General features: G+C 32.3%; 1 protein-coding gene across 1 annotated transcript; it reads left to right on the forward strand.

Moving 5' to 3' along the window:
- Positions 1-27,329, forward strand: LOC138711834 (uncharacterized). Its single transcript, XM_069843092.1, has 4 exons — positions 1-103; positions 5,113-5,147; positions 16,508-16,806; positions 23,108-27,329. Exons 1-4 carry the CDS (start codon positions 52-54, stop codon positions 23,109-23,111), a joined length of 390 nt encoding a protein of 129 aa, XP_069699193.1. The 5' UTR covers positions 1-51; the 3' UTR covers positions 23,112-27,329.
- The last annotated feature ends 520 nt before the right edge of the window (positions 27,330-27,849 follow it).

The raw sequence follows: 27,849 nt of genomic DNA on the forward strand, positions 1-27,849 counted from the left end.
CATCAGTCCAGAGCAGAACACTTCGAACACCAGACCAACTGTTCATCGACAATGCGACCTGGCACGCAGTTCTGGATCTTGGTTATTACTTTTCTAACCACATGTAAGTTACTGATTAATCATATCATGCCGACTACTTAATTTCATATTCTTGGAACAGGTTCTGCTGGTTTTTATAGTCTGAACTTAATAGTACTTATTTTCAGCATGAATATTTTATCTGATGATTTTGTTTTAAATTCATATACGTAATGTTTGATAATTTAAACGAAACAAATTGTTTCTGAGTGTGAAGGAGGAAGAAAATTGTATAAATACTCTTAGATATTAGTGTGGGAAAATCAAGCAATAGCAATTTGTTACGTAGATCACAAATTTAGGTATCAATTCAATATTTGTAATAAATAAATTATGAAAAACGTTCACGACTAATTCATCAGTATACCAGTAAAAACTAAAAGGAAAGCAATGACTAAGATAATCTATTGTCTTATGTGTTTACTTCGGAATAAATAAGGAACATTGGAGCAGGGGTGGAAAAAATACCTCCTTATGATGAGGATGTGAAACGAGATTAACATCAGTCGTTTTTCTGGAGTTAATGAGGTTTCCAATATCGTGCGGTAAGATGTACATGAATATTCAAATCAAAATTATTATAAAACGGAACAGAAATGTAATGATGATCGTAAGAATAAACAAGAGTGAAACTATAACTCATATCTTAAGCGACAAATCTATTATTATCCCTTGCATAACCGATGAGGTCCATTCTGGATCCCATTATTATGTTTTTTAAATACTATTGAAATCTTGAACTGCTATCTAGTGTTTTTTCTATGCCTTAATTGTATAATAATATAAAAATAATTCTCTCTTCCCACGGAAACACTGTTAAAAAAATCTGACCCAAAATAGACCCCATACTGTAATAAATGTGACGAAGCTTGTATTTACAAGAACTGACTGTACACATCTGCGGAGCGCATTGCTGGTAGATCCCAATCTATTTAATGCCCTTGCAGTTATGTTGGCGGCAGTTTTCCCTCTTGGATGACAATTATTATTCTCCCTTCAATGTGTGACATCAATTCTCAGAGTGAAGTTGGCGCAGTTTTTTTTTTTTTTTTTTTTTTTCGTTTTTTCCTTTTTCGTCCGTAAAAATGTTTGGGGGACCTTCTAAGAAAACAATGGACATTTTCACAAGTGACAAGCAAGTATATGGAGAGCAATTGATATGAAATTAGCAGTAGTGACTCAGAAGATGAGTGATACAGAATATGTGCCAAGTGAACATTCCGATACAGATGAAGTGATGGTGTAAGTGGAGGTGAAAGTGAACTTGGTGACAGTAATAGTTCAAATGAAAGGTACAGGGAAAAACAATGAATGTCACATTTCCGTAAGGGTGAGATAATAAGCTAATTTACTATATTACTGCAAAATTTATTGCTCTTCTCATTAAAAATCAAGGAAAGGATGACTGTACCTGTGGTGATAATTCTTCTTTTCACCAGCTTTAATTATTTATTTATTTATTTATTTATTTATTTATTTATTTATTTATTTATTTATTTATTTATTTATTTATTTATTCTGGTGTAGTTAAGGCCATCAGGCCTTCTCTTCCACAACACCAGGAATACAAATACAATAATAGAAATAAACAGAAAAAAACACTATGCACAAAGTAAAGCTACACAAGAAATAAAGAGAGAGAGAGGAAAAAACACTATAAACAAAGTAAAGCCACGCAAAAATATACACAGGTTGCAGTCACACAAACTTTAAATGAGTGATTAAGTATCATAATTAATTCTATCCTAACTAATTAACTAACATAAATAAGAAACGTGCAATTTTAATCTAGATTAAAAAAGAAAAAGAAAAAAAAACACAAATCAATACTTCTAGCAATACCTAAAAAAACATTAACTAAGACAAAATTTTCCAATTTAATTTTGAATTGTGATAAAGTCCGGCAGTCCCTGACGTCATTAGGTAACGAATTCCAGAGGCGAGCTATTTCTACAGTATAGGAAGATAAGTATAAAGGCGTTCTATGATAAGGGATAGAAAGAAGTGCTTGATGTCGGATTCGAAGAGTTGTGAGAAATTGAAAGCGCGATAATGAGGTCAACATTAAATTTTGTTGTAATCTTTTGAATTAGAGTCAAGTGTATTTGACATCATCCTTACGGAATTTTGATATTTATTATTTTTCTCGTGTACCCTTCAATGGTCACATTGATTTGCCGACTGCACCAAATTGACGTAGGTCTAATTGGCTAAAAATTCCTCTTCCTCCCACCCATCTCCTACGGCATAACATACTAGAACTGTTATGAAATGTCAAAGTTAGTAGCACTAAAAAATGTTCTATTGCTCATTACGGGCCCAAAATGGATAGTGTATAATATAAAGAAGCCATGTAATGGGAAATTGTGTGTTTGATTCTCATATCAAATAAATAAGCAAGGATCTAAAATGGGCTGGTTGGCGAGTTGGTATAGCGCTGGCCTTCTATGCCCCAGGTTGCGGGTTCGATCCCGGGCCAGGTCGATGACATTTAAGTGTGCTTAAATGCGACAGGTTCATGTCAGTAGATTTACTGGCATATAAAATAACTCCTGCGGGACAAAATTCCGGCACATCCGGCAACGCTGATATAACCTCTGCAGTTGCGAGCGTCCTTAAATAAAACATAACATCTGAAATGGACCCCATGCAGTAAAAGTTGTGAATAATTTTGTTCAATAATGCGAAGGTTAAACCAGAGTAAAACTTAAAACAAAGAGGAACAAGGAAGATCTGTTGCCTATGTGTACTTTTACGAAACTGGAATTTAAAATTACCGTACTATGCAATTTAAAATTGTAACTCTATTCTAAATAACCTGGAATTCCATAACCAATCATTGGCACTATACCAAATAGGGACATTTCAGGATAAAGTGGAGATAAATATAAAAAATTGAAGTGCTAGTCCCATCAACTGAACATTATTAATAATAAAATATGTTACTAGATCTTCATTAATTTGATAATATCGCGTAAAAGAAGCACTCTGTGACGCTTCATTCCTCTGGGAGAGTGGAGTGAGTTATGAGTACGTTTTGCACCATAACTGATAACCTTTCTAACTGCACGATAAAAATCACATGACTTGATCGTGTCTACATAACTATGCTGTTTACTGTTAATATAGGTATTCTAGTTCTAATTTGTGATTGTATTTGTGTACTACTCTGAATCAGTAAGTACTTGTAACATGTTGAATACAAACTAAATCTTGGGTTACGTTAGTCACAAAAATTAAAAATTTTTCAGTTCCCGAAACATGTAAAATATTTATTGAACTAAAATGCTACATTCTCTTAATACTATATATATTGACTACAATCAGTCATAAATTAATTTTAAATGTAAAAACAGTTTTAAAATATTACTGTGACTAACGTAACATCCAATTGTAACTAACGTAACATTAAAATTATGTCACGTTAGTCACACCTCATGTTGAAATGTTATAAGCTAACAGACGTATTCTTTTCCTGCTAAAGTCTTGCTGTCGTTAGGTAATTTAAGTGGGTTCTAGAACATGGAAAAGACTTCCAAAGGAAGAAAGCAAGACAGCCGTGCACTCAGGACTGTACATAAAATATGCCGAAGAAAGGCAAAAAGCGAAGGAAGGTATCAGACGATACAGAGAAAGAGGAAGAAATAATGAGTTCAAGAAGGAGGAAGCAGAAGTAGGAAAAATCTGTATGCGTAATATGAAAAAGAAAAAAAAAACTAGTTAGCAGATGTCCATAGCTCTTCATTACCCATACAAATCACCACAAACATTTGGGAAAACTGTAAGAGGAGTTCACGCTCCACTTCCAGCAAGTCCCTGCAAGAGGAACGTTGTCCTGAAAAAGCTTGTTGTGTGGAAAATGAGGAACAAACAAAAACTAAGAGAGTAAACTGCTGGACTCTATATCAGAAAAAAAAAAACTAAAAAATTGGTACAAGACTTTTATCAACACTATTATAAAGATAACTGCTTATGTATACCCCTATCTAATATGGAAGATGATGAGAATGAATTTGAAAACATGTTTGCTCAAGTTAAATCCATACACGGAATAAAGGCATGCCACAGTGTGGTTTTATTTTATTTTAGTAGATTATTTTACAACGCTTTATTAACATATTAGGTTTTTTGGTGTCTGAATGAAGTGAAGGTGATAATGCCGGTGAAATGAGTCCGGGGTCCAGCACCGAAAGTTACCCAGCATTTGCTCATATTGGGTTGAGGGAAAACCCCGGAAAAAACCTCAACCAGGTAACTTGTCCCGACCGGGAATCGAAGCCGGGCCACCTGGTTTCGCTGCCAGACGCGCTAACCGTTGCTCCATAAGTGTGAACCCATAGTGTAGTGAAAGTAGGACATCTTTACATTAACCTCTACAGGAATACAGGAGATGAGGAGACAGTTGCAACAAATGTGAAACTGTTATAAGATTCTGGCCGTAGGAGTGTCTGTTTCCGTATCTATATTATTATCTATTAATTGATTAAGTATTCATCGTAAAAACTTACAGATATGAAACCTGAGATGGAATATGTAATGCTATTCTTCTTACTCAGTAGTAAAAATTGTTCGGTATATGCGTATCAATTTACTTTTGTGCATGTTACTTTCTCTTGTGTTAGTCACGTTACGTTGGTCACACACATATATTGACATATATTCATATACTGTGTGATCTATTTATAATTGAAATATGAAATTTTCAACGAAGCTTATTTAAAACATATAATTAATTATGCAATTTATAGTTTCATTTTGCAAACAACCAAATCACAGAAAAATTGCTTAGTTTATATCTCTATTTTCAGAGGGTAATAAAAATGTTACCTAAAATGAGTATTGTATAAATAGAGTTGACATTTAAAACGTCTCTTTAATTTCACCAGTAGAGCTTTATGTACCACATAATATGGTACTAATATAAAAATACCAACATTTGTTATGTTTCACGTACGTATCCACAATTTATTTACGATTGTTGCGTTAGTCACTGTGAAATATCCCGATACTGAAATTATTTGTATCTCTTTTCAGATTTGAACGATGCAGAGGCAATCATTTTTCCACCGGTAGGTACACATAGATTTAAACACTTATGAACCACTGTACATTCATAAAATGTCATCACTATTAATTCTCAAATTAAAGTTACTTTTAACATTGACTACTAAAATGAATTACGTGTTAGACGTCTACAATTATTGAGCAATAATGAACTGCTTATATGAAACGTGGTAATAAATAATTCCTCTGATTAATGAAAGTGAATTAAAAGATAACGAAAGTACTTATGTCTAGCACACCAGTGAATTAAATAACTAAAGATACATTTAATTACAAACAAGATTAATAAAATTACAACATCATAATATCATCTACATGGTGGTTCATCCATAATCTAATAATAACACAAATTATCATGATACAACAAACCTTACGAAACACCTTTCCATTTCGTGGTTACCAGAGTCATGGCGTCCATGGATGTGATGAAGCATTGCTTTCTTTTTAATTTTTAAGGGAAAGTTTTTTGTATGCATACGGATAAATGAATTGTTATTCATTTTCCCTTATATTTCATTATTTTGTGTTTATGTAATACTTTGACTCGGGATAAATTTGAACACGTGGGTGAGCTGAGACGTTAGCTTCCGATTACCTGCTTGTGATAATGGGTTGTTGGGAAGAAAATGGAGACAGAGATATACAGAAACATAATGCTGAAGTACTACAGTATATGCTCGTGCATGCAGACGAAGCTAACGACCGCTATGCTTTCAGATTCCAGGCGACTAGTATAACGTGAGTTTTACTTCCAGCCTATTTCTAACGTTTCTTTGCTGTATTGACATCAGCAAACAGCATTTAGTACTGTCCACAACGCGATAATTTGTAACGATTCAAAATTTGTTATCGGTTAATTTACGACGCCTTATCAACTGCTGTGGTTATCTAACGTCTGAATGAGATGAATGTGATGATGTCAGTGAAATGAGTCCGGGGTTCAACGACGAAAGTTACCCAACATTTACTCTTAATGGGTTGAGGGAAAACCCCGAAAGAAACCTCAACCAGGTGACTTTGTCCCAACCGGGATTTGAACCCGGGGCCGCTCGTTTCATGGGCAGATAGGCTAATCGTTACTCCACAGCGGTGGACCGATGCAAAAATTAATTAACTAGGATGTTATTAGCAAAGCTCGGAACTTGGGGACTTGTGTCTTTGAACGTGGCTAAGCGACCGGACTTCAATGACAACAAACTCCCGCTTCCAGCACAGAGGTACTGTAAGGTCTGCTATAAAAGTGGTTTCTGGCTGGAACAACATAATGATAATATTATGGTAGGTTGAAACAAGTAATTTTATAGCATATATATAAATAAACATGCAAAATATATCAAATTTACAGTTCTGCTCTGTATATTTTATTACAGTGTATGACTACATACATTCGAATATTTTTCGAACCCATACCTTCTTCGTCTGTTAGTTAAACGTGATTTGAAACGAAAGAAACTTATTTCCACGTCACATGAAGTGACGGGAGCAAAATTAATTTTTTTATTTTATTTATTTTAACTAGCTACCTACTGAATACAAATTACATTTATAAAACAAAAATGTTTCTAGCCACTACCGTAAGAGCCAGGCTCGTGTACGGTGTGGTCTTAGTCAATAATATAACATAAAATTTACAAGGACACTTTACAAAATACAGTAAGTAACTTAATTCAAACCAATAAATACAACACAAGAGCAAGAATAAAGAAGAAAGAGAAAAAGAGAGAAAAATACACATTTAATATAAATTGACAATTCGACAGAAGCCAGTGATATTCAATAAAAACAAGAATATAGTAGACAGAAATAAAAGGTAATAAAATACATTTGTTAATATTATATTATATCGTGGATAATTTTACAAATTTATTTTTTAAAAGCTTCAATTTTAAAAAATTTCAAATTTGGAAAATGGTTTGTAATTGTATTATAAAGTCTTAGGCCGAAATAAAGTATTGAATGTTTTCACTGTCACTGTTTCCTGTTCGATTTTCAGTAGTTGCTAGCTGATCTCGTATCTGAGAAAGATAAGTATCCTAAATTTGTCTCGAAAATAGTTTTCAATTTCTATGTCACTACTAGGGAAGGTTCCACTACGACTTGATCCATGGCTATGGACAAATTTTCCACCGATTTAGGGACTGCAATGTATTTCAATGAATGCCCGTTTCCAATCTCTAGTTTGTTTGACACAAGTTACAAAATATAAACTCTCCATTCGAAGAAAATAATGTATCTCCTCAGAATTCCTCCACGAAATTCTGTACCTAAATTTTAAGAAATATATTTTCAAACGCATACAATACCCATTCGAATAATACGTATATTCTTATTTTCAAACAGATCGTTTACCTCTAATTAATTATCTGAATGTCATTGGCTTCGACACGACAGTTTCCTCGTCCGTCTTCCTGTCATTCGATGTGACCACTTTCTTAGTACACACGACTGTCCCTGAGCACTTGCAGCGTGAGCTTTGTGTACGCTGTACCTGTAACCTTATTCATGCACACGACACACAAGTCCCCAAGTTCCGAGCTTTGGTTATTAGTAGTTACATATGTTAATATTACAACTAGTTACAAAATATAATATTAACTAATGAATAATAATAATAATAATAATAATAATAATAATAATAATAATAATAATAATTCAATTTTAAAATTAATCATTATTAACTTATTCTTGGTTGCTTCCACCGCTTCGGAATCCACGCTATGCCACTGGTGATTACAAATGACTATAGACACAATACTGACACTATTTCATTCCAAAATTGTCATGAAACCAGATTCAACTGAGTGACTTTGAATCCGTTAACAACCAAGACAAAGTTTCCGAATTATCAATAATTTCATAGTGTAGATATCGACATAAACGGACAGATATACATTTCAAACAACATTCTAAAAGGTTAAGCCAAAAACTGCCCGTCATACGATATCGCAACACGCTGCTTTTTGTTAGGAAGGTCATTAAGGCTGGCATTCATAGTCGCCACTTTGTATCACCACTTTGCAAAGTGACACTTTTGAAGAAAGTGGCTCTTTCATATTAGTGGTATACATAGACGATTAAAGAAGCGCACTTTACAAAGTGTCACTTTACGCCAGCAAAGTGTAGAGTTACAATTTGGTTGGTAACAGAAGTCCCACAATGCCTTTCAAAACAAGTGAACAAACGATAACAAATTAATGTATAACCCACAGATTATAATGCTTGTGATTTGAGTTGGGAGCCTAATTGATCGCTCGAGAAAGAAAATACTGTATATTTAAAATTGTTTTATTTCAGTTTCTAGTTTTTGTTGCCGATAGTTTAGATTATTTCAGTCAGTTCAGATATATAATATTTTATTAAATATGTAGTGATACTGCTGGTGAAATTAGGTTAGGTTTTGTACAGTACATAGATGATCCATTGATTTATATAGTTAAATTAGGTTTTGTGCATATCTTTTTCATTGATTTATATCGTTAAGTTAGGTTTTGTATGTATCCGTTCCACTGATTTATATAGGTAGGTTAGATTTTGTACGTATCTTTTATTGGTTTATATAGTTAGGTTAAGTTAGGTTAGGTTTTATACGTAGCCTATCTGCTTCATTGATATATCGTTTTATTCCCTTTATTTTCATTTTTGTCTTTTTCGTGAATAGTGAATAGAGATCATAAGAATGAATTACATACATTACTACTGCTATTATTATTATTATTATTATTATTATTATTATTATTATTATTATTATTATTATTATTTCTCTCTCTCTTGTCCATTATTGCTTGCTCTTCAGGAATATTTTGAATGCCAAGTTTTTCTACAATGCAAAACAAAATAGGCCTAGGCCTAATGGTATGATATCCCTTTTCATGTTGAGGTTATGACTGCACATGAACTAGAGACAATATCTCAGCAGAAGCAGCCATATCAGATGTATTTTTTACCGGCATGAAAATATATATTATCAAAACAGTAATGATTATATCAACATCAAGATAAATCTTATCTCAAAATACATGTAGTCAACAAAAATCAAAATCATTTTAAATCCAATATAATTATGGAATCTGCTTAGAAAGCAGGCACGTGAGGTCTCTCAATGCTAATTTTTAAGATAGTTACGCCTACATTAGATTGAAGTTAAATAATATTTAAGTTAAAAAATTCGTTTCAGTAATAAAAATAGGTTATATAGGCATATCTACCTACATATCACTTCATCGAATTGAGGTTATAAATATACGAATGTTACTACAGAAATACCTGAACTATAATATTATAGATATTAATGTATGGTACATATAAATGTCCGATTATTAAAGAGTCGTCTGAAGTTAAGTATTTAGGCATAATTTTCGATAATTATTTAAAATGGAACCAACACATTAATTACCTTTGTAATAAATTACGTAAAATAGTATATTATTTTGTTTTATTGAGGAATTACTTGTCAATAAGTTTATTACGTACAATATATTTAACTTTATTTCAATCGGTAATTATGTATGGAATTATAGGATGGGGTAGCTCATTTAAATCCAATTTTAATCCACTTTATTTATTACAGAAGAAAATAATTAAAATATGTCTTCATAAACCTATTGATTTTCCATCTCAAAATTTGTTTATAGATTTTAATGTACTTAAAGTAAGACAAATTTATTATATTGTATTAATAAAATTCATACATAAAAATCGAAATAATTTTGAATCGTATTCTCATAGTTATGAAACAAAAGGTATGAATTCTTTAAGATTGTTTGAACCAAAATGCAACACTTACAGTATTTAATCATAGTAGTAATTTAGGCCCAAGAATATATAACAAATTAATATTTAAATATCCTAATCTTGTCAATTCTAATAGTTCTACTATTAAATTTAAAAAGTTATGTATGGATTTTATAAAAATTGAAAAATTATAAATTTAAATTTATATACTATAATTTCAAATTGTATTGTATAATTATTAATTTCAATGCAGGAATCCGCCCCTGAGCACGAGTTCTACTCTTTCAGGGGCGAGCTAAAGTTTCTCTGTATATTTTATAATTTATGTTACAATTATTAGCAAAATAATAAATAAATATCTGTAGCATAGAATTTTAATGCAGGCAATAACTGTATTATTGGAGGCACTGGCAAACCTCTATTATTCATTTTTGTCAACCGGCCATCGAAAAGATGAGCAGTCTCAATAACAGTTTCTTTATCAAATCGGAACAGTTTTTTTTAATTCTATAGCATTATAAAATTTCACGGGTTTGTTTTTAGGCCTATCCCTAATGTAGCGCTTTCGTACATTGTCCACTAATTGTGCCACCTCTTCCGCACGTTCTAATAAATAGTTCGACAACTTCCAAGACATCCGCCATTTTTCTACAAAGTGACACTTTCGGCTCAAAGTGTGGTCGGAAGTACACTTTCATCCAAAGTGATCCTTTGCACCAAAGTGTCGACTGTGCAAAGGAAAAGTGATACTTTGCGTCTTCCAAAGGACACTTTAATCAAAAGTATCGACTATGAATACCAGCCTAAGACGTCCAAGGCGAGTACTACCTCGCGGTTCTGCGAACTAAATTGTTATCTGTTGTGGCTGTGAGTACATTCGTGTTCCCTTTCAGTCGGCCTGTCCACTAGGGCGCATCGAAAAGAATTCCGAAATTCAAAACGTAAGGGTGTACAGACGTTGTCTTGTAGTCTCTACTATAACCAGTAAACAGAACTATTGTCACTGATTACATTTTTCACCGATCCGTAGAAGTTTTAAAGGTTATCGTATAGACCTACCTAAAGTAAAATTTGTATTTTTTTTTTTTCATAATTTTTCGGAGCATGGTTAATGGGGCTCAAGTTACTTCTTTTCTACAATATTTAGTTCTGAAAAGCTATTAAAAAGAAAAACTTAAGATTTCATTTGGAATTACGGCTTTGTGTCTGAATGGAATGCAAGTCACAGTGTACAGTAAAAATGATCATTTTGGCATAAGTCTTATTTTCTAAAATGTTGTCGGTATTAACGTTTATATCGACTTATGCCATTAATATCATCACTATATGATATACTGGAAAAATATTATGTTGACCGCTTAACATTTTTATGTATCTGTACTTTAGCTAACAGATGCCAACACATTGTTAATGAAAAAGCTTGTAATATTTTTGTTTCCACTGTTCTTACATTCTAGAATATGAAAGAATAGTATTAACGAGTTACTGAAAGTGTTGTTAAGATTTTCTATAGTAGAAATAAAATGGTTCTTCTTGTACAAAGGCAATAAATGTAGGTATATATATTTTAATAGGAGTATTTTCTGTAAGTATTTCTATTTGTCATATAAAACAGGCAAATCGACTCGCTCTAATGATTAGAATCAAATTAAAATCATGATTTTAGTGACTGATATTATTATTATTATTATTATTATTATTATTATTATTATTATTATTATTATTATTATTATTTACTACATACAACGATTCCTTAGGGGTTATTTTTTGTCTACTGCAATAAAATTTTCTTCAGTTCCTCTTCATTCTGGATGTGATAGAAACTATTGTACATATATAAAAACATTAAAGGTTAATGCAGTGAATTACACTATGTTCAGAGTGTAATAATTACTGTATAATATTGATAAAATCGTAGTTATACTTTTTTATGAGTATAAATGCATCATGAAACGCTATACATTGTGTTTAGTGGAATATATTATTTATAACAAGTAACTAAAATTATGTGTAACTAAGTATATCACTAATAATTATTAACTTTTTAGATTTTATTTATTTGCGTAATGAAACGAGATATTTTTCTTATGTGAAAGCAAAAATGATGCCATGAAATCCAGATAAATATGTTTCGTGGTCGCCTCATATGACGTTGCGTTAGTATCTGGTACTTTATTTTCCTCTATAATCTGGCTGTACCGCCTGCAAGACAATATCGTTCGTAAACAGAACAAGTGGCGAGCTCATCTGCTAGCGCTCACTCGCCTTGGATGGGTAATACCATACATTTTGTGGAAATATTTGACCAGCCGAGAAGGGTAATTCGGAGAGAGACCGGTAAGCGAATGAGTATGAATCTCATCGGTTTCTCTGTGAGGTAGAACCGAAACCAATTACCGCGAATGAGCCGAGAATGGTTGCATTTTACTTCGGTAACAATAGAAACCTTGTAGCCTGAAATTTCACATTCTGTCGGGCGGGCGAGAGCTATTTTATGCCCGCTGCGCGCGCGCGGAACTCTTTTAACTGTGAACATTGCTAAAGGATGTACAGCTCTTAGAACACAACGCATCATGACGGAACGGAAGCGCTTAAAGCTTTCAAGGAAGAGTGGAAGATACAATATTTATACTTCGAACATGGTGATGAAGTCCAGTGTTTGTTGTGTAAAAAAAAATATCATTTGCAAAAAAAAGCAACACAAAACGGCAATCTGAGACGCAACATGAAAAAAATATAGGCATTATTCAGGAGAAGAGAGAAATAAATTCATTTCGGAATTCACATCGAAGGTAAATTAATTTACATTTGGGTCAGCAGATAGTATCTAGATTCATTTTATTTCTTTATTTTAAATGTATTGTTCATGTTTTATTTGTTGCATGTTTCTGAATATTTACTTTTATTACACTACGTGTTTCTTTAATTTAGAAATAATATTTTATCTTTGATTGCACTTTAACTTATACTATTACTAAACTCAAAATGCTAATTCACTTTTATTCCCATAAACAATTTTCAGGATTTTTAGCAAATATGAACTAAACATTTTGAAAACTTTGATGCAAGGAGCTTTTTAGTAACGTCAATATAAAATAGGCCTATACTTAAAAATATAATTTCAAAACTATTAGACCTAATTGCACAAAAGTTTGTACAGATGATATTATTATAGATCTGTTTATATAATTTAAATTTCACAAATTTTGGCGGAAATTGTGGACGTTTTAAAAGTCATCCCTATCCCCTTAAATGATTGACCCCAAAAATTACGATGGCTCTCAATATCTTAATTTAATCAATTTGTTTTTTTCGTGTTACGTGCATCTCACAAATCACTCTAAGAAAACTCATTACATAATCACGACGGAGAGTAAGGACTACATTTTCACAATCACACAATATACTCTATTTCAATCAATATTGCCATTATTATTTTTTCAACAAATACTCAAAAATGCTTAGAGATCACACACGTCGAGCAGGTAGACCTATTAGTTTCTCCTAACCAATGAAGTGAAGTATTTACATAATAAATAATTGCTTTTAACAATAAAATGGTTTACATACAATTAACTTTTCCCATTTCTCTTTTTGTTTCTAAAAACCCTTTCCTTTGCGATTTGTTTATATATTAGCCCTATTACATAGCCAGAAATTTAGTAACGCAAGTTATTATAATACTTGCTGCCTTTATTCGCTGCATGTGCATGTACATCCCTGTTGTCTACGTTACAGTGAATGCGCTTTGCGCTCGTGATCAAGGTCGAGCTCTTCTACCATGATTGGGAGCTGATATAGTCTCATCCCTGGAGTACAAGTATCACAGAGAGACTCATACCGATACATATGCTAACGTAAATTAAAAACACAACATCTGCCACAAAAGAATTCGTTCACCACAAATCTCATATACAGTATATAATTTTTATTTAAAGGTGTCTTTTCAACTCTATTTTCAATTTCCTAATTTATTTTGCGGTGTGAGTAATAGAGTGCACAAATTTCATTTTAGCTCATTTCACTCAACAAGGAATTCCATTTTTATTTAACAGTGAAAAGTAACTTTTCACTGCTACTAGGTTCAAAAATATTAATCTATGTACTTTAATTATCCCATTGATTGCTATTAACATTTCTTCAATATTTTTCTCTCCAAATGTCAATTAAAATCTTTAATGTATTCATATGACGGATACTGTTAAATATTCAATGCAAACTCAATATCATATTATTGCAAAAACCCTACGGACAAGTTAAGGAGTACTTTTTTTAAAAGCTCATTATCTTTAATATCTTTACTCAAACAATCCACTTCTTTACTGCTCAAAAATGTCTACTCTATTTTAAATCAACGAAATTACAATTTATTTTGTTCAGTAATTTTTCAAGATATATAATCATATTATTTACAAATATATTAATAATGAATTCAGCAATTTAACTTGTGAAATATTATCATAAAGTGTACAAGGATAAAATTTTCATAATATAATCCTATCTAATAGCAAAATAACACTTTATTATATAAATATAGTGTGAATCAAAAGTCTGGTACAATATAAATATCTTCCATATGCTTGATTTTCGATTACTATAGTTGTTACCAGTATTTGTAAGACCAAATGCTGTGCCAGTGACACATTCGATTCTAGCCCTCAGCTATCTCAAAAGCCGTCATTTTGGATGCAACTTTGAAATTTTAAACGTAAAGGGGATCATGAAGGTACTCAAAATCATATGAAATTTTCTGAAAAAGAAAAACAATGGTGAAATCTGTTTTGAGATATCTCTAATCGTTTTCAAGTTATTTAAAGATAATTGTCATAATGAAGATATTTATATGATTCTAGACTTTTGATTCAACCTGTATTTGTTTTAAGATTCGTATGTTATAGACAAAAAATCTAGTCCCAGTATTACAGTACATTATCATTACATCAATTATGTTACATGACATTGCATGATATTTCATAGCTGAAGTTAGTCATGAGGTGACTCTGTGTTATAGTTCTTTCGTACGCTGACACTGTAGAAAATGATTTACATGATTTAACAAGCGATATTTTGTTGTTACTGCTACTAGAAATAAGACTTTTAAGTAAAACAAACACTACATAATATTGCAAATTTTAATTCAAAAGAAGTTTACTTCGAACTACATTACACTTGTCTTATGTAAATGAATATCAAGACTAATCTATACTAATAATAAATCTGTAGCCGAAATTTTTTTGGCAATTTTCGATTTTCCAAAAATAATTGGTCCTAACATATATAATTAACCACCCTGAAACCGAAAATCGCTTTTTTGAAATTTTTGTTTGTATGTCTGTCTGTCTGTCTGTCTGTCTGTCTGTCTGTCTGTCTGTCTGTCTGTCTGTCTGTCTGTCTGTCTGTCTGTTACCTTTTCACGCGTTAATGGCTGAACGGATTTCGATGAAAATTGGAATATAAATTAAGTTCGTTGTAACTTAGATTTTAGGCTATATGGCATTCAAAATACATTATTTAAAAGGGGGGTTATAAGGGGGCCTGAATTTAATAAATCGAAATATCTCGCTTATTAGTGATGTTTGTGAAAAATGTTACGTAACAAAAGTTTCTTTGAAAATAATTTTCGATAAGTTTTATTCCTTGAAAAATTTTGATAGGACTGATATTTAATGAGATAAATGAGTTTTAAAATTAAAATAACTGCCATCTAAGGCCGTGTAATGAATTAAAAAACAAATGACTTCGTCTATAAGGGACCTTGGACAGCAACAATCGAAAGCTATGAAAGATAGCCTACAGAGAATGTTTCTGTGTTTGTATGAAGTAATATCGGAAGCTAAATTAACCGATTTGTTTAATTAATTATTATTTCACCATTGGAAAGTGTAGTTTCTCTAGATGGACATAATGCTATAATGTTATTACAGTAACTTCTAATATAATATAATATAATATAATATAATACAATATAATATAATATAATATAATATAATAATACAATATAATATAATAATACAATATAATATAATATAATACAATACAATACAATATAATATAATACAATACAATACAATACAATATAATACAATACAATACAATACAATACAAATACAATACAATATAATATAATATTATATTATATTATATTATATAATTTAAATTACTTTAAGGGTTCACAACCATAGTGGGCCAAGCGCCATTTACTGAATACGTAGAAAACAAGGGTTAAAAGTAAGTTATTACCATAATTCAATGGAAACCTATAACAAGTAAAATAAAATATACACATTAAATCTAAATGATGTCAATCTTCAATAAACTATGATTGCATGTAATAAAAATTAAGAAACAGGCTAAAGGAATTGTCATTGCACCAAATGAGTGTCTCTGGACCAAAATGATCGCATTTTAATTATTTGGATGCAATTTAAATTAAGTAACATATTAAACGATTTATCCTTCTATCAAACACGAATGTTGCCTGGATCAAACGTCCTATTTTAATTATGTAATTACTTTATATTTATTTCTAACGGGTGCAGCGGAGCGCACGGGTACGGCTAGTATTAAGAATAAGGCATCAATTAACGCCAACACCTGAACTGCTGCTCACTCTTACGTGTTTTTCTGTTCACAGGTGCTACTGTTTCCTCCCTTGTTACTTCTCCGAAATTTCTTTTTTCTTAGAATGGTTCCCTTCCTTCTATCCTTTTTACGCTTTTTACCTTTCATCGGAATTCCACTGCTACTGCTACGAGGATTAGCGTCTTTGTTGGGATTTATTCGACCTAACCCAACATCCGGTGTGTTAAGTCTGGTAGGAGGAGTGATCAACTTCTTCCTGGGATTGATTCCAGGCGTCGGAAATGTTATCGGCTTCTTCGGCAGACTCATCAGAGACATCAGTTACATTGCTGCACCTTTCTTCAGACGAAGGTTATTAAGATAGAATATCGTTTTTCTTCGTTCAATGTGTATATAAAGCAATGAATAATCAGGAACTACTTAATGCATTGCCTAGTAACCCATTGAGAGGTAGTGATACATGCATGTGTGTGTCGAACTGCGCTCTTTAAATTCTCAAATAGACTAATTGTTCCATTCAATTAACTGAACGAGATTACGTAATCCGTAGAGAGAAGGAAAATTAACCTTGGAGCACTTCAATGATAAGTTTGACAATAAGGCTATAAACATAGAATTATCATAATTCTTTTATTCGTATTCTCAACCTCAACCTACGTTTTCCTCACATTTGTATCATTTAGGTTTTAACAGATTTTATGCACAGAAAGAAATTCATGATGACAGATCATTTCTTTTCTTGTCGTTAGATTTTTAAACTAATCTATAACTATCATTTTGGATAAGTTTTTTGGAAGTAACATTAAATTAAATTAAACAAACGTTCGGGAGATAAACAAATGAACAACTGTGGCCAAAGACTCAGGAAGGAGAAGTCTTCTATATTATGACATATTCATAATTAATGGTAAAATCCAATATTATTAATAAATAATTAGCCTAATCATAATAGCTGAGCGAAAAAACGTTGAAAATGACATTTCACTTCCTCTTGCAATATAATCAAGTTGCACGTACTCTGTTTTACATTTTAGTGAACTCTGTTGGTTTAAAATGAAAGTAGATCCTTCAATTCAGGACCTTTTAACATTACTACCGGACCTAACACTGACATCCAAGTTGGCGGCAGGTTGAAGGCTTTTTGTAGATTGCATTAGGATACCGAAGATATTTTAACAAATTCTCGATGAAATAGTGTATATTAAATTTTCTTATCTACATAAATGGATATAACATATTCAGTAATATAGAAATATGTCTACTCTACACCAATAACTGGTTATTAGCTTTAAAACTTTATATTAGGCCTATGTGTATTTATATGTGAACACTGGGAACATTCCATTTTAATCGCCTATAAAATCCCAGTTTAGGGGAAATAGAAGGCAATACTACAACACTGAACAGATGTTACATCAGGATTTAGGTAATCTTACCTCAGTTATGCCAACAGGTTCAATCTGCAACTGGAAATTAAGCCTACATATTATGAAGTCTAGTATTCCCACTCACTAAACTTTGTTCACTGAGATTGATTGAAAATAAACCTAGCTATGCACTACAGCTTGCCACTGTGTCCATAGATGTTGATTTAAAATGACACTATTTACTAGTACTACAGTTTCACAATTTCCACAGATGTTGATTTAAAATGGCACTATTCACTAGTACTACAGTTTCACAATTTCCACAGATGTTGATTTAAAATGACACTATTTACCAGTACTACATTTCACAATTTCCACAGATGTTGATTTAAAATGACACTATTTACTAGTACTACATTTCACAATTTCCACAGATATTGATTTAAAATGACACTATTTACCAGTTCTACAGTTTCACAATTTCCACAGATGTTGATTTAAAATGACACTATTTACCAGTACTACAGTTTCACAATTTCCACAGACGTTGATTTAAAATGACACTATTTACTAGTACTACAGTTTCACTATTTCCATTGATGTTGATTTAAAATGACACTGTTCAGAACATTTTGTCACTGTGTCCACTAATACACAAGAAATTAGACACAGGCCTTGCACCTAAAAATGATCGGAAATTCACAGTTTGAAGAGCACAAAAATCTATTTTTTTTTTATTTGGAAGGCTTGCAATGGCTCATTTTTATCTTTCAATCCCAATTTTTTTCATTTTTTACCTTACAGTAATTATTAATTAATGTGTTGACCAACACCTTACTGAACTTCACTGCTAGTTTCTTAAAGTCATTTCACACTTACACGCAACATCAAAATGTGTTGTGTATAATTAAAGAAAGTCATTGCTAAATTCATGACAAGTTTCCTCTGGCAGTTCAACTGTAAGAAGTCATTTTTAAATGTTTCACTGAATAAAACATTAAGTAGTTTATATCCTAGACAACTGTTCACAAATTGACAACTAAATCGGAAGAACATTTCAGACCACAACGCTTTAAGGCATCAAATAAAAAAAAATTGTAGTGTTTTAAATTATTGAGTCCCTGCCTGTAGTTAAACTTGACGCACATGATTAACACTTTCCTGTGTTCGATTCCAATGAGTTAGGTAGGCCTACACTACTCATGTGCAACATAACCACCAATGCAGATCAGATTTTTCTGTGCACTTCTGTCAATTTCAACGGTATATATATATACCGTTGAAATTGACAGATTTCTAATGCACCATCAAGCTTGTGGTACATTCTGGACAGCAGAGATATTCATGTCTGAATAAGATGATGCAAATGATGTTACTGACATTTCTCCTAATGAAACTGATTTCATTCTTAGAACACAATTTCAAATTGATATTTTACACGTGCAACAACAGTAGCTAAATGTTCACTGGGGGTCTTCTTTTCTGTGGCAATTGTTTAGTTAATTAGGAGTGTACATTTGAAAAAAAAAAAAGTTTTTATACTACTTGAAGTTTCAAATTTATTCTAGGCACAGTTAACGAACCGTCCGCACATGGAAATGTATCTTCACTGATAACAAAATCAGAATCAAAATGTTTTATACAAGCCACTAAGTTGTTTCTTTTGGTAAAGTATTCACTTATTCCTTAAATTTTTATCTTTCGGAAATAAAAATACATGTGCAAACAATTGTATCAATTGTAAGATCACAACTTTCTTATAATACGCTATCTTTTAAACCTCACAACGATTACACTAGAGAAAAATAATACAAGAAACACAATGAGTAGTCACATGAAGTGCACGTGCTTTCGCAAATGCATTACAATTCAACTGTCCACTCAATGTCAGGCCCGATAGGATATTTGGAAGGTCCTGTTTAATTTGTACTGTATAACCTGAGAGGCTCTGGGAAAACGTTACAATGCTGAGCACCAAGCAAAATTCCTGTAAAATTTCAATTTGGCGTTCGTAACATTTTCCGCTCAGCTATTCATATATTTATCATCCCGAGTCCTGAGAGTATAGTATACTATACCATATTTTATACATGATTGAGATATGAGATGTATGTGCACAGACCCAAAGTATATAGTAATATACCTGCATTTGTGCCCTAACTGTAACGTGCAGAAATTTTTCAGTATTTTTCCTAATGTCAGTGACTTTTTTTAGGTGTAGAATTATATTGAACTTTAAAAATAAAAACTAATATCTCAGGACTCAGGAGTGTATTATATATATATATATATATATATATATATATATATATATATATATATATATATATATATATTACTTACTTAGCCTATGACTTTTAGAGAACCCGATGGTTCATTGCCGCCCTCACATAAGCCCGCCATCGGTCCCTATCCTGAGAAACATTAATCCAGTTTCTACCATCATATCCCACCTCTCTCAAATCCATTCTTATATTATCCTCCCATCTACGACTCGGCCTCCACAAAGATCTTTTTTCCTACAGCCTCCTAACTAATATTCTATATGTATTTCTGAATTCGCCCATACGTGCTATATGCGCTGCCCATCTCAAACGTCTGGAATTAATGTTCGTAATTATTCTAATGAAGAATACAATGCGTGCAGTTATGCGTTGTGTAACTTTCTCCAATCTCCTGTAACTTCTTTCCTCTTAACCCAAAATATTTTCCTAAGCACCTTATTCTCGAATACCCTTAACTTGTGTTCTCTCTCAAAGTGAGAGTTCAAGTTTATGAACCATACACAACAACCAGTAATATAACTGTTTTATAAATTCTAACTTTCAGCTTTTTTGAGTACAGACTGGATGGCAAAAGCTTCTCAACCGAATAATAACAGGCATTCATTTCCCATATTTATTCTGCGTTATATATATATATATATATATATATATATATATATATATATATATCTCACAAAGGAATCATAAATTTACTAAACATTTTTATAAAAATTTTAGTGAAATGTTGAAATTCTATGGTGCCAGGGCAAAGTAGAATAAGTCGCTAAAAGCACATTTTGAGATACAAGCATTTAAAAGTTTAGACAAATATGTCAGATCGTGGGGTAATGTGTTTTACTGAAATGAACTCGTTTCTAAATATTTTAAGGCTGCTGAATTCAACTAAATCAATAAGAATTCATTATTTTAATATTTACACCGATTTAAGGACTTATACTATTTTGATCAGACAGATTTATCAAGTTATACTATTTTGTTAAGTTAATTTTATTAATATTTTAAGCAAAATTACGTAATTATATGTAAATTATGAAAGCAAACACACACTTTTCTCATTTTTATCACAATGTAATGATGATTTGAATACCAATAGTCATTTTATGGTGTGATTTTAATTTTTAAAGTCACTTCAGGATGAGTTTATATTAAAAAGAACAGGCTCAGAAATGAAGAAATGTCACGTTATAATGTTGATTTGAGTAACAATAGTGACTTTGATATAACATTAAATATTTAAGTCACTTCAGGATTAGTTTACATTAATAAGAACAGCTGCAAACGTCGATAAATTAATAATTAAGTCACACCAGGAGTAGTTTACGTTAATAAGAAGAGACACAAAACTAACAATGTAGTATTGATTTGAATAAGAATAATCACTTCGTTGTGGCTATTTATTTTTAATTCACTCCAGGATTAATTTGTATTAGTAAACACAGACATAAAAGTCATCAAATAATCACTGACTGACTATCTTTTAACTTGGAAGTTAAATCTCGTCTCCACTGTCAACAAGATCCGGATATTTATCAGACTGAAGAGCACGACAGAGCTCATGAAACAAGAGAACAATGAGTGGTAGGAGACAGGAGATCCTCTTTCTCTTTTGAGATAGGGAGAAGTCTATCACAGAGACGTGATGGTGGTAGTTTGGGATTTGAATTTCCTTGACGAAAGAGATTCATGATCTTAAATTCTTATCTTCATTCAGTTTCATTTTGTTCATTCTTTTTTTTTTTTTTTGAGCACTAATGCAGTAGATAAAAGCGACGAAAAATTATGATAATCAGTATACTTCAGCTCGACACTTTGAAGTTCTGAATTTCTTCTTCTTCCCTACTGCACGAATCAACTGATACCAATAATACGGAATTGAAATAGAAACCTATGTCTTCTTCTTGTGTTTTTCAATAATGATTATTCCACATCTACATCACACTCCATAAAATAGCTATGTCCACTTAACACCAGTTTATATAATCTATTTGGTTCAAACTTTTCTTGCCCTGTAATACATTGAGGAAAATGTCAGATACATGTGAATTTCGATTTTTACCTCCACATGCACAAGAATAAAAACATTTTTTTCCTTATCTAGAAAAGATATTAACTCTTTGTGTAGACATGTGGCAATTTGATTACCTCCCTTTCCTCCTTCACCTCATGCCACGTGTAGCATGTCGCATCTCTATTGCCACAGTTTTGCACCGTAATGTTGTAAGTCCAGAAAGATTTCTTATAAAATGCCACGGGAAGAGTTTAGGTAAGGCGTCTGAGACGCTGTTGTAAAAGTATAACACCTATAACTGCAATCAGTTGGTGTTCTCCATTGATACTGAAATGAAACGAGTTGCTCTGCGTGTCTTTTCTTTTCTTGTTACTCGAGTTTTGATTTGATGCATTTTAATTGGTTTAGAATTTACCTTCGAAGTAAAAAATGTAACTCCTTGCTACTTAATCTCCAAGAGACCAGTATTCATCAAATCTATTTTGCCTTCCATCTTCCTGAATTTTTCCCTACCCTTCATTCTGCAGGGTGTGAGTGTTTTAGGACCTCTTTGTCTCGTTACTTTATCATTTCCTGTAACATAAGATTGTCCTGCATTCCACTTACTCTTCTTCTCCTGCTTGTAAGTTCTGAATTCATTTTTTGGTCTGACTAAGCTCTCATTCTCTGACGCTCTCTGTCCATACATACGTATCTTAAGTTTGTGTGTTATTCTCAGCTGAAGTATTACCAGTCTCGTATAAAAATGATAGTCACGCAAGTGAAGTGGGTAGGCATTACACACACACACACACACACACACACACACACACACACACCACACACACACATTTCGTAAGTGATTTCTAATTCATAAAAGGGTTAATTATATTTTTGAGTTGAACGTTTTAAAGCATTTTATAAGAATACAGCTCTGAACTTACATTTTATAACATTAGGTATTGTTATAGAAATTACTAACGTGCCTTTATTTTCATCTCTATTCTTTTCAGGTAACATTGTCAAAATCATCCTTGCTTTGAGACATAATGCTATTTCACAGAGACCATGTGCACAATCTAAGCTGATAAGATGCATTCAAGTGTCGACATTACTGCAAAACTGGGCAAAAAAACCACTCTTGCTTCAAGCACGAGACTATCAATATAGCTCCACTCGAGTCACATCCACAACACACAAGCAATCAAAGTTATCAGACTTTCAACGTAGGAATAATAGACATAACAATCATGTTTATTCAGAGTGGGATGTTACCTTTAAGTTTGCTTATTTTAAATTGCTTCATGTACAATGACAATCAAATGAATTACATTAGCCAATATTATTAAACTAATCATTGTAGTCAAACATGGGGAAAAGTAGTATAACTCAACTTATATTCTTTGGATAATCTGTTTAATAACGTATAAAGTATTATAACTCAACTTATACTGTTTTGCCCAGACACAGAAGATATAAATGTACTTATACTGTTTGGTTTAATGATAATGACTCAGCGAAAAATCGCTACACAGCTATTCCACTTTGCCCAGACCTGAAGAGCGATATAATACATCCCTGGAAACACATATCTCATTTTCTGAAATTGTTGACTTATACTACTTTAACTGGCACTATAGAATTTATAATTTTCTTGTACTCAGTATTAATTAACAAAATTTCTAATCTATATACCTAGATAGTTGTCACAGAACCCGTGAGATACGAAGGTGTCCGGTTAAATGCACACTTGAACAAATGCAGTCACGTCACATAGCAAATAGATTAGCTGCGTAAAGTTTAAGGCCGTAAAGGCAACTATGTTAATTGCATTGCTATAGTCGCGTCGCTGTTATTTCCGGCGTGACTCCTTCTCTTTGCTTACGCCTTAGGAAGCGAAGGCTCTATAAAGTCTAGGTAGGTAATATCGCTCGCCATTTTTGTTCTTTCGTTGTCGAACTACCAGACGAGGAATTTATTTGCCGCATAGTTAAACATTATCGTGTCGTAGCTCTTATGATAATAAATCAAACGCACTGTAATTGAGCAAATAATTGAGCGGCAAACAACGCCCTCGTGTGCTTTCTGCGAACATCAACAAAAGAACCAAAATGGCGGGCGATTATATTAAATATTTATCGAGCCTTATGGAGTGCATAACGTCATCAGCAGCAAATGACAAGACGTTTAAATGTAGCCGACCTGCAACGTGATTGGCTGTCGGAAATAAGAGCGACGGGATTATAATATTAGTAATTAAAATTATTTTTATCAATCAAATAATGTTACGAAGGCCAAAAGTAAGAAGCATGATAATCATGAACGGCACACTAGATGAATAGAATACAATGTCCTTGCAAACAGAATGTGTGTGGTAGAGCAGCGCCGAATGTACTCATTACTAGTGGCCAGGCTGTATTGAGCCATGTCAAATAAAAAAGAAACGATATATTTGTATTAAAACTTAACTGCAGTAGTCACGTGCAAGGCTTAGGCTGGGATTACAATAAACGTTCGTTTGCGTTACGTTTCGCTATGGTGAAGTTTATGGAAGTTCGCAAATAGAAGCTCCATGCATTTGATTACGGCCAACGTTAGAAATTACGCAAGAGGGCACTGATTCTATATAGTCAAGGTATACTCGTACCTTCCACAAACGCAAAGATACGCAAGTTGAACGCCACCCAATCATGAATCGCACTTCGTTTATTTTTATCTTTTATTTCGTTGTAAATATGGCCATATAGTTCTTGAAATATAATATTAATTCTATACTAATAATAAACGGCTGGGGGGATCATCGTGCTAACCAAACGATACCTCCATTCTGGTTGGATGATCGTCCACCTCTGCTTCGGCATGTGGGCGTGAGGCCAGCAGCCGGCTGGTCGGTCTAGGCCCTTCACGGGCTGTAGCGCCACGGATTATTATACTAATAATAAAACTGTTTTCTAAATTTTTCTGGTAATTTTCGTTTTTGCATTACTGATCGGTGTAAACATACAAAATTAGCTCTTCTGAGACCAAAAATCGCATTTTTTTTTAATTTGTTTGTGTCTGAATATATATTTGTAACCTTTTCACGTGATACTGGCTGAACCGATTTCTATGAAAACTGATATATAAATTACATTGGATCCCACTTAAAATTTAGGCTATATGGCATTCAATATACTTTCTTTAAAAGAGATTAGAAGGGCTCCTGAAGTCAATAAATCGAAATATCTCGCTTATTATTGATTTTTTAGACGTTACATTACAAATATTTCTTTAAAACATGTTTCCAACAAGTTTTATTCTATGCTAAATTTTGATAGGACTGATATTTAACGAGATGTATATGTTTTAAAATAACATTATCGGTTTTATTGGTGCAGATACAGTTGATCGTAAATTCAAGGCATAACAAGATCCTAAACTAATCGAACTTACCTGTCACACATACGTAATTCAAGATCTATAAGAGGTGTGAAGGAAACTACCTCAGTGCTAGCTTAGCCGAGCACTAATTGTTGCATAAAACATCTTTTATTTAATATTTAAGAATTCAAAATTAAATATTAAAACAGTTAACTGACATGAAAACATCTTTAACGATCGAAATCAACTTATAAATCACGTAGGTGTGTGTAAAATAAAATGTGATGTAAGTCGACCCGGATTCGACCCTGAGATTAATTATTTTTATCTCTTTTATCATTTATTGCAGATACGTTATTTTATTTCAACCCGGAGTAAAGGGGGTTTTACTACGCAAATAATAATTATATTCGTAATTCGCACTAGTCCACCTCGTTTGGTTATATTGTTATTAATACTTCATCATTTTCATCGTCATTCTATATTATTCCGTCGTAACATGTTTTCGTAATGTCCTATTTATGATGTCTCTAACAAAGTTACCATAAAATTTCATGTTTATCGTTAACAGCTGACTGTCCGACGTGCACATTTCAGTACTCATTATGGCCGGCAGAGTATAGGCCTAGTTGTCACGAACGTCTATGAAAATAAGTTACAACTCTGAACGTTGGATAGAAGTTCAACGTAAGGATGAAAGCAACGCAACTTAAAGCAAACGAACGTTGATCATAATCCCAGCCTTAGTCTGTACAGTGGCGTAATTTTCAATGCACTGTAAGAAAATACAGAATTTGAAAATATTGCTATACATTATCAGAGCAAAAGGAATGAGAAAAATGGTGTGTTCCAAAGAATGTCATTAAAATCGACAATCAAGATTAATTTAGAGGTAATCTTCTCCAAATATACAAATAATTATGGCCGCTTTGGCGTTGTATTTTTGGTCGCCTTTTACGACAATATTCTCAGCATGCAGAATTCTTTAAAGTTTTAGCGAAGTGTACAAATTTTGAAAGCAAATATATTACATGGGTCAAAATGTTCCATCATGTTGACGACATTGTGTACTTAGCTGTTATCATAATGGCACGGTTCAAAGATATGATACCAATCTTGCAGTTTAGCCTTAATGTCATAAGAGTCAGAAAAACTACATGAAATAATCAATTACAAAAGGAATGATTTCAAGTTATGTGAATAGATTGGACCAAATCTACTAATTGAAGTAGGACCGTTGTAATTCCAAGTAATCGTGATATAACAAAATGCGAATAGCTCTGCGAAAAATCGAAGTCTTTGCGAACTATATGTTCAAGAAGTGAGGAAAGAGATTCACGAGAACAAGTTATTTTGAACAGAATTTTTGTTTACAAATAGACAGCAATGAGATAATATTATAAAACACAAATTACTTCCAGATGAGAGTTCGAATTATTAAACACTCAATGCTGTCAGCCAATTAAGAATGTTTCTATTTTTTCATAAATACAACCACTCACCCATATATTTTATTTTTTCTAGAATTAAGCGAGCACAGTGTGTTGAAAGAACATAAGCCTATATAAATATCACTGTAGCTTTCATTATTTTATATTTTGTAATTACAAATGTAGAATTGTATTGTAAAATAAGATGTAGAAAACAATATTGTAAAATAAGATGTAGAAAACAATATTGTATTATTATAATGTAAAGACGAAAAAACGAAACATAAATAGTAATGTAGCTATCGAGTTGATGTTTTTATATAATAAAATTTGATTGATTTGAATATTTATATTTTCAAATGTGTCATGTAATCACATATATATCAGTTTGTATATGTAATTTACTTACAGCTTTCCGTGATAATATTGATAACAAACTCCTTAGATATAAAAACATCTCCACTAGTTTACAGTGCTAAAAATAACTGCTTGCCTTTTTAAGTTCCCAGGACAACAAAACTAGTAAGATGTGAAATTGTGAACATATAAATGAAAACTATTTGAACAGCGAATCATTCTACAAGAAAGTGTGGATTCTTTTATGGTGGAGGATAATTAAGTTCAAATATGAAATAGATGAACCAAGAATAAGACACTTTTTAAAAGACAGAAATAGTTGGAGTCTTATAAATAAAATGATGACGATAATGGCGATAACAGTGAAGTCAACATTGTGACAGAAACAATTAAACTTATAACTTTTTAATAGATTATTCAGCGACGGTGTTTCTGAATCAAGAGCATGCCGTTAGTTTTCTATCCAGGCTGTCCGGATTCCATCCCGGGCCTGGTCGAGACAAAGCAGACGTTATAGGATGGTCCCTCGGGGTATTTTCCTTTCCCTCTTTCAATATCTACCTTTCCCTCATTTCATCTATTATCTCCAATTCTTATTAAAATAGGCT

The sequence above is a fragment of the Periplaneta americana genome, chromosome 13 (genome assembly GCF_040183065.1).
Source record: "Periplaneta americana isolate PAMFEO1 chromosome 13, P.americana_PAMFEO1_priV1, whole genome shotgun sequence".
Taxonomy (NCBI): domain Eukaryota; kingdom Metazoa; phylum Arthropoda; class Insecta; order Blattodea; family Blattidae; genus Periplaneta; species Periplaneta americana.

Coding starts and splice junctions, on each gene's coding strand:
- LOC138711834 (XM_069843092.1), top strand. CDS start 52: ATGCGACCTGGCACGCAGTTCTGGATCTTGGTTATTACTTTTCTAACC. Junction 104..5,112: donor TATTACTTTTCTAACCACAT/GTAAGTTACTGA, acceptor ATCTCTTTTCAG/ATTTGAACGATGCAGAGGCA. Junction 5,148..16,507: donor AGGCAATCATTTTTCCACCG/GTAGGTACACAT, acceptor TTCTGTTCACAG/GTGCTACTGTTTCCTCCCTT.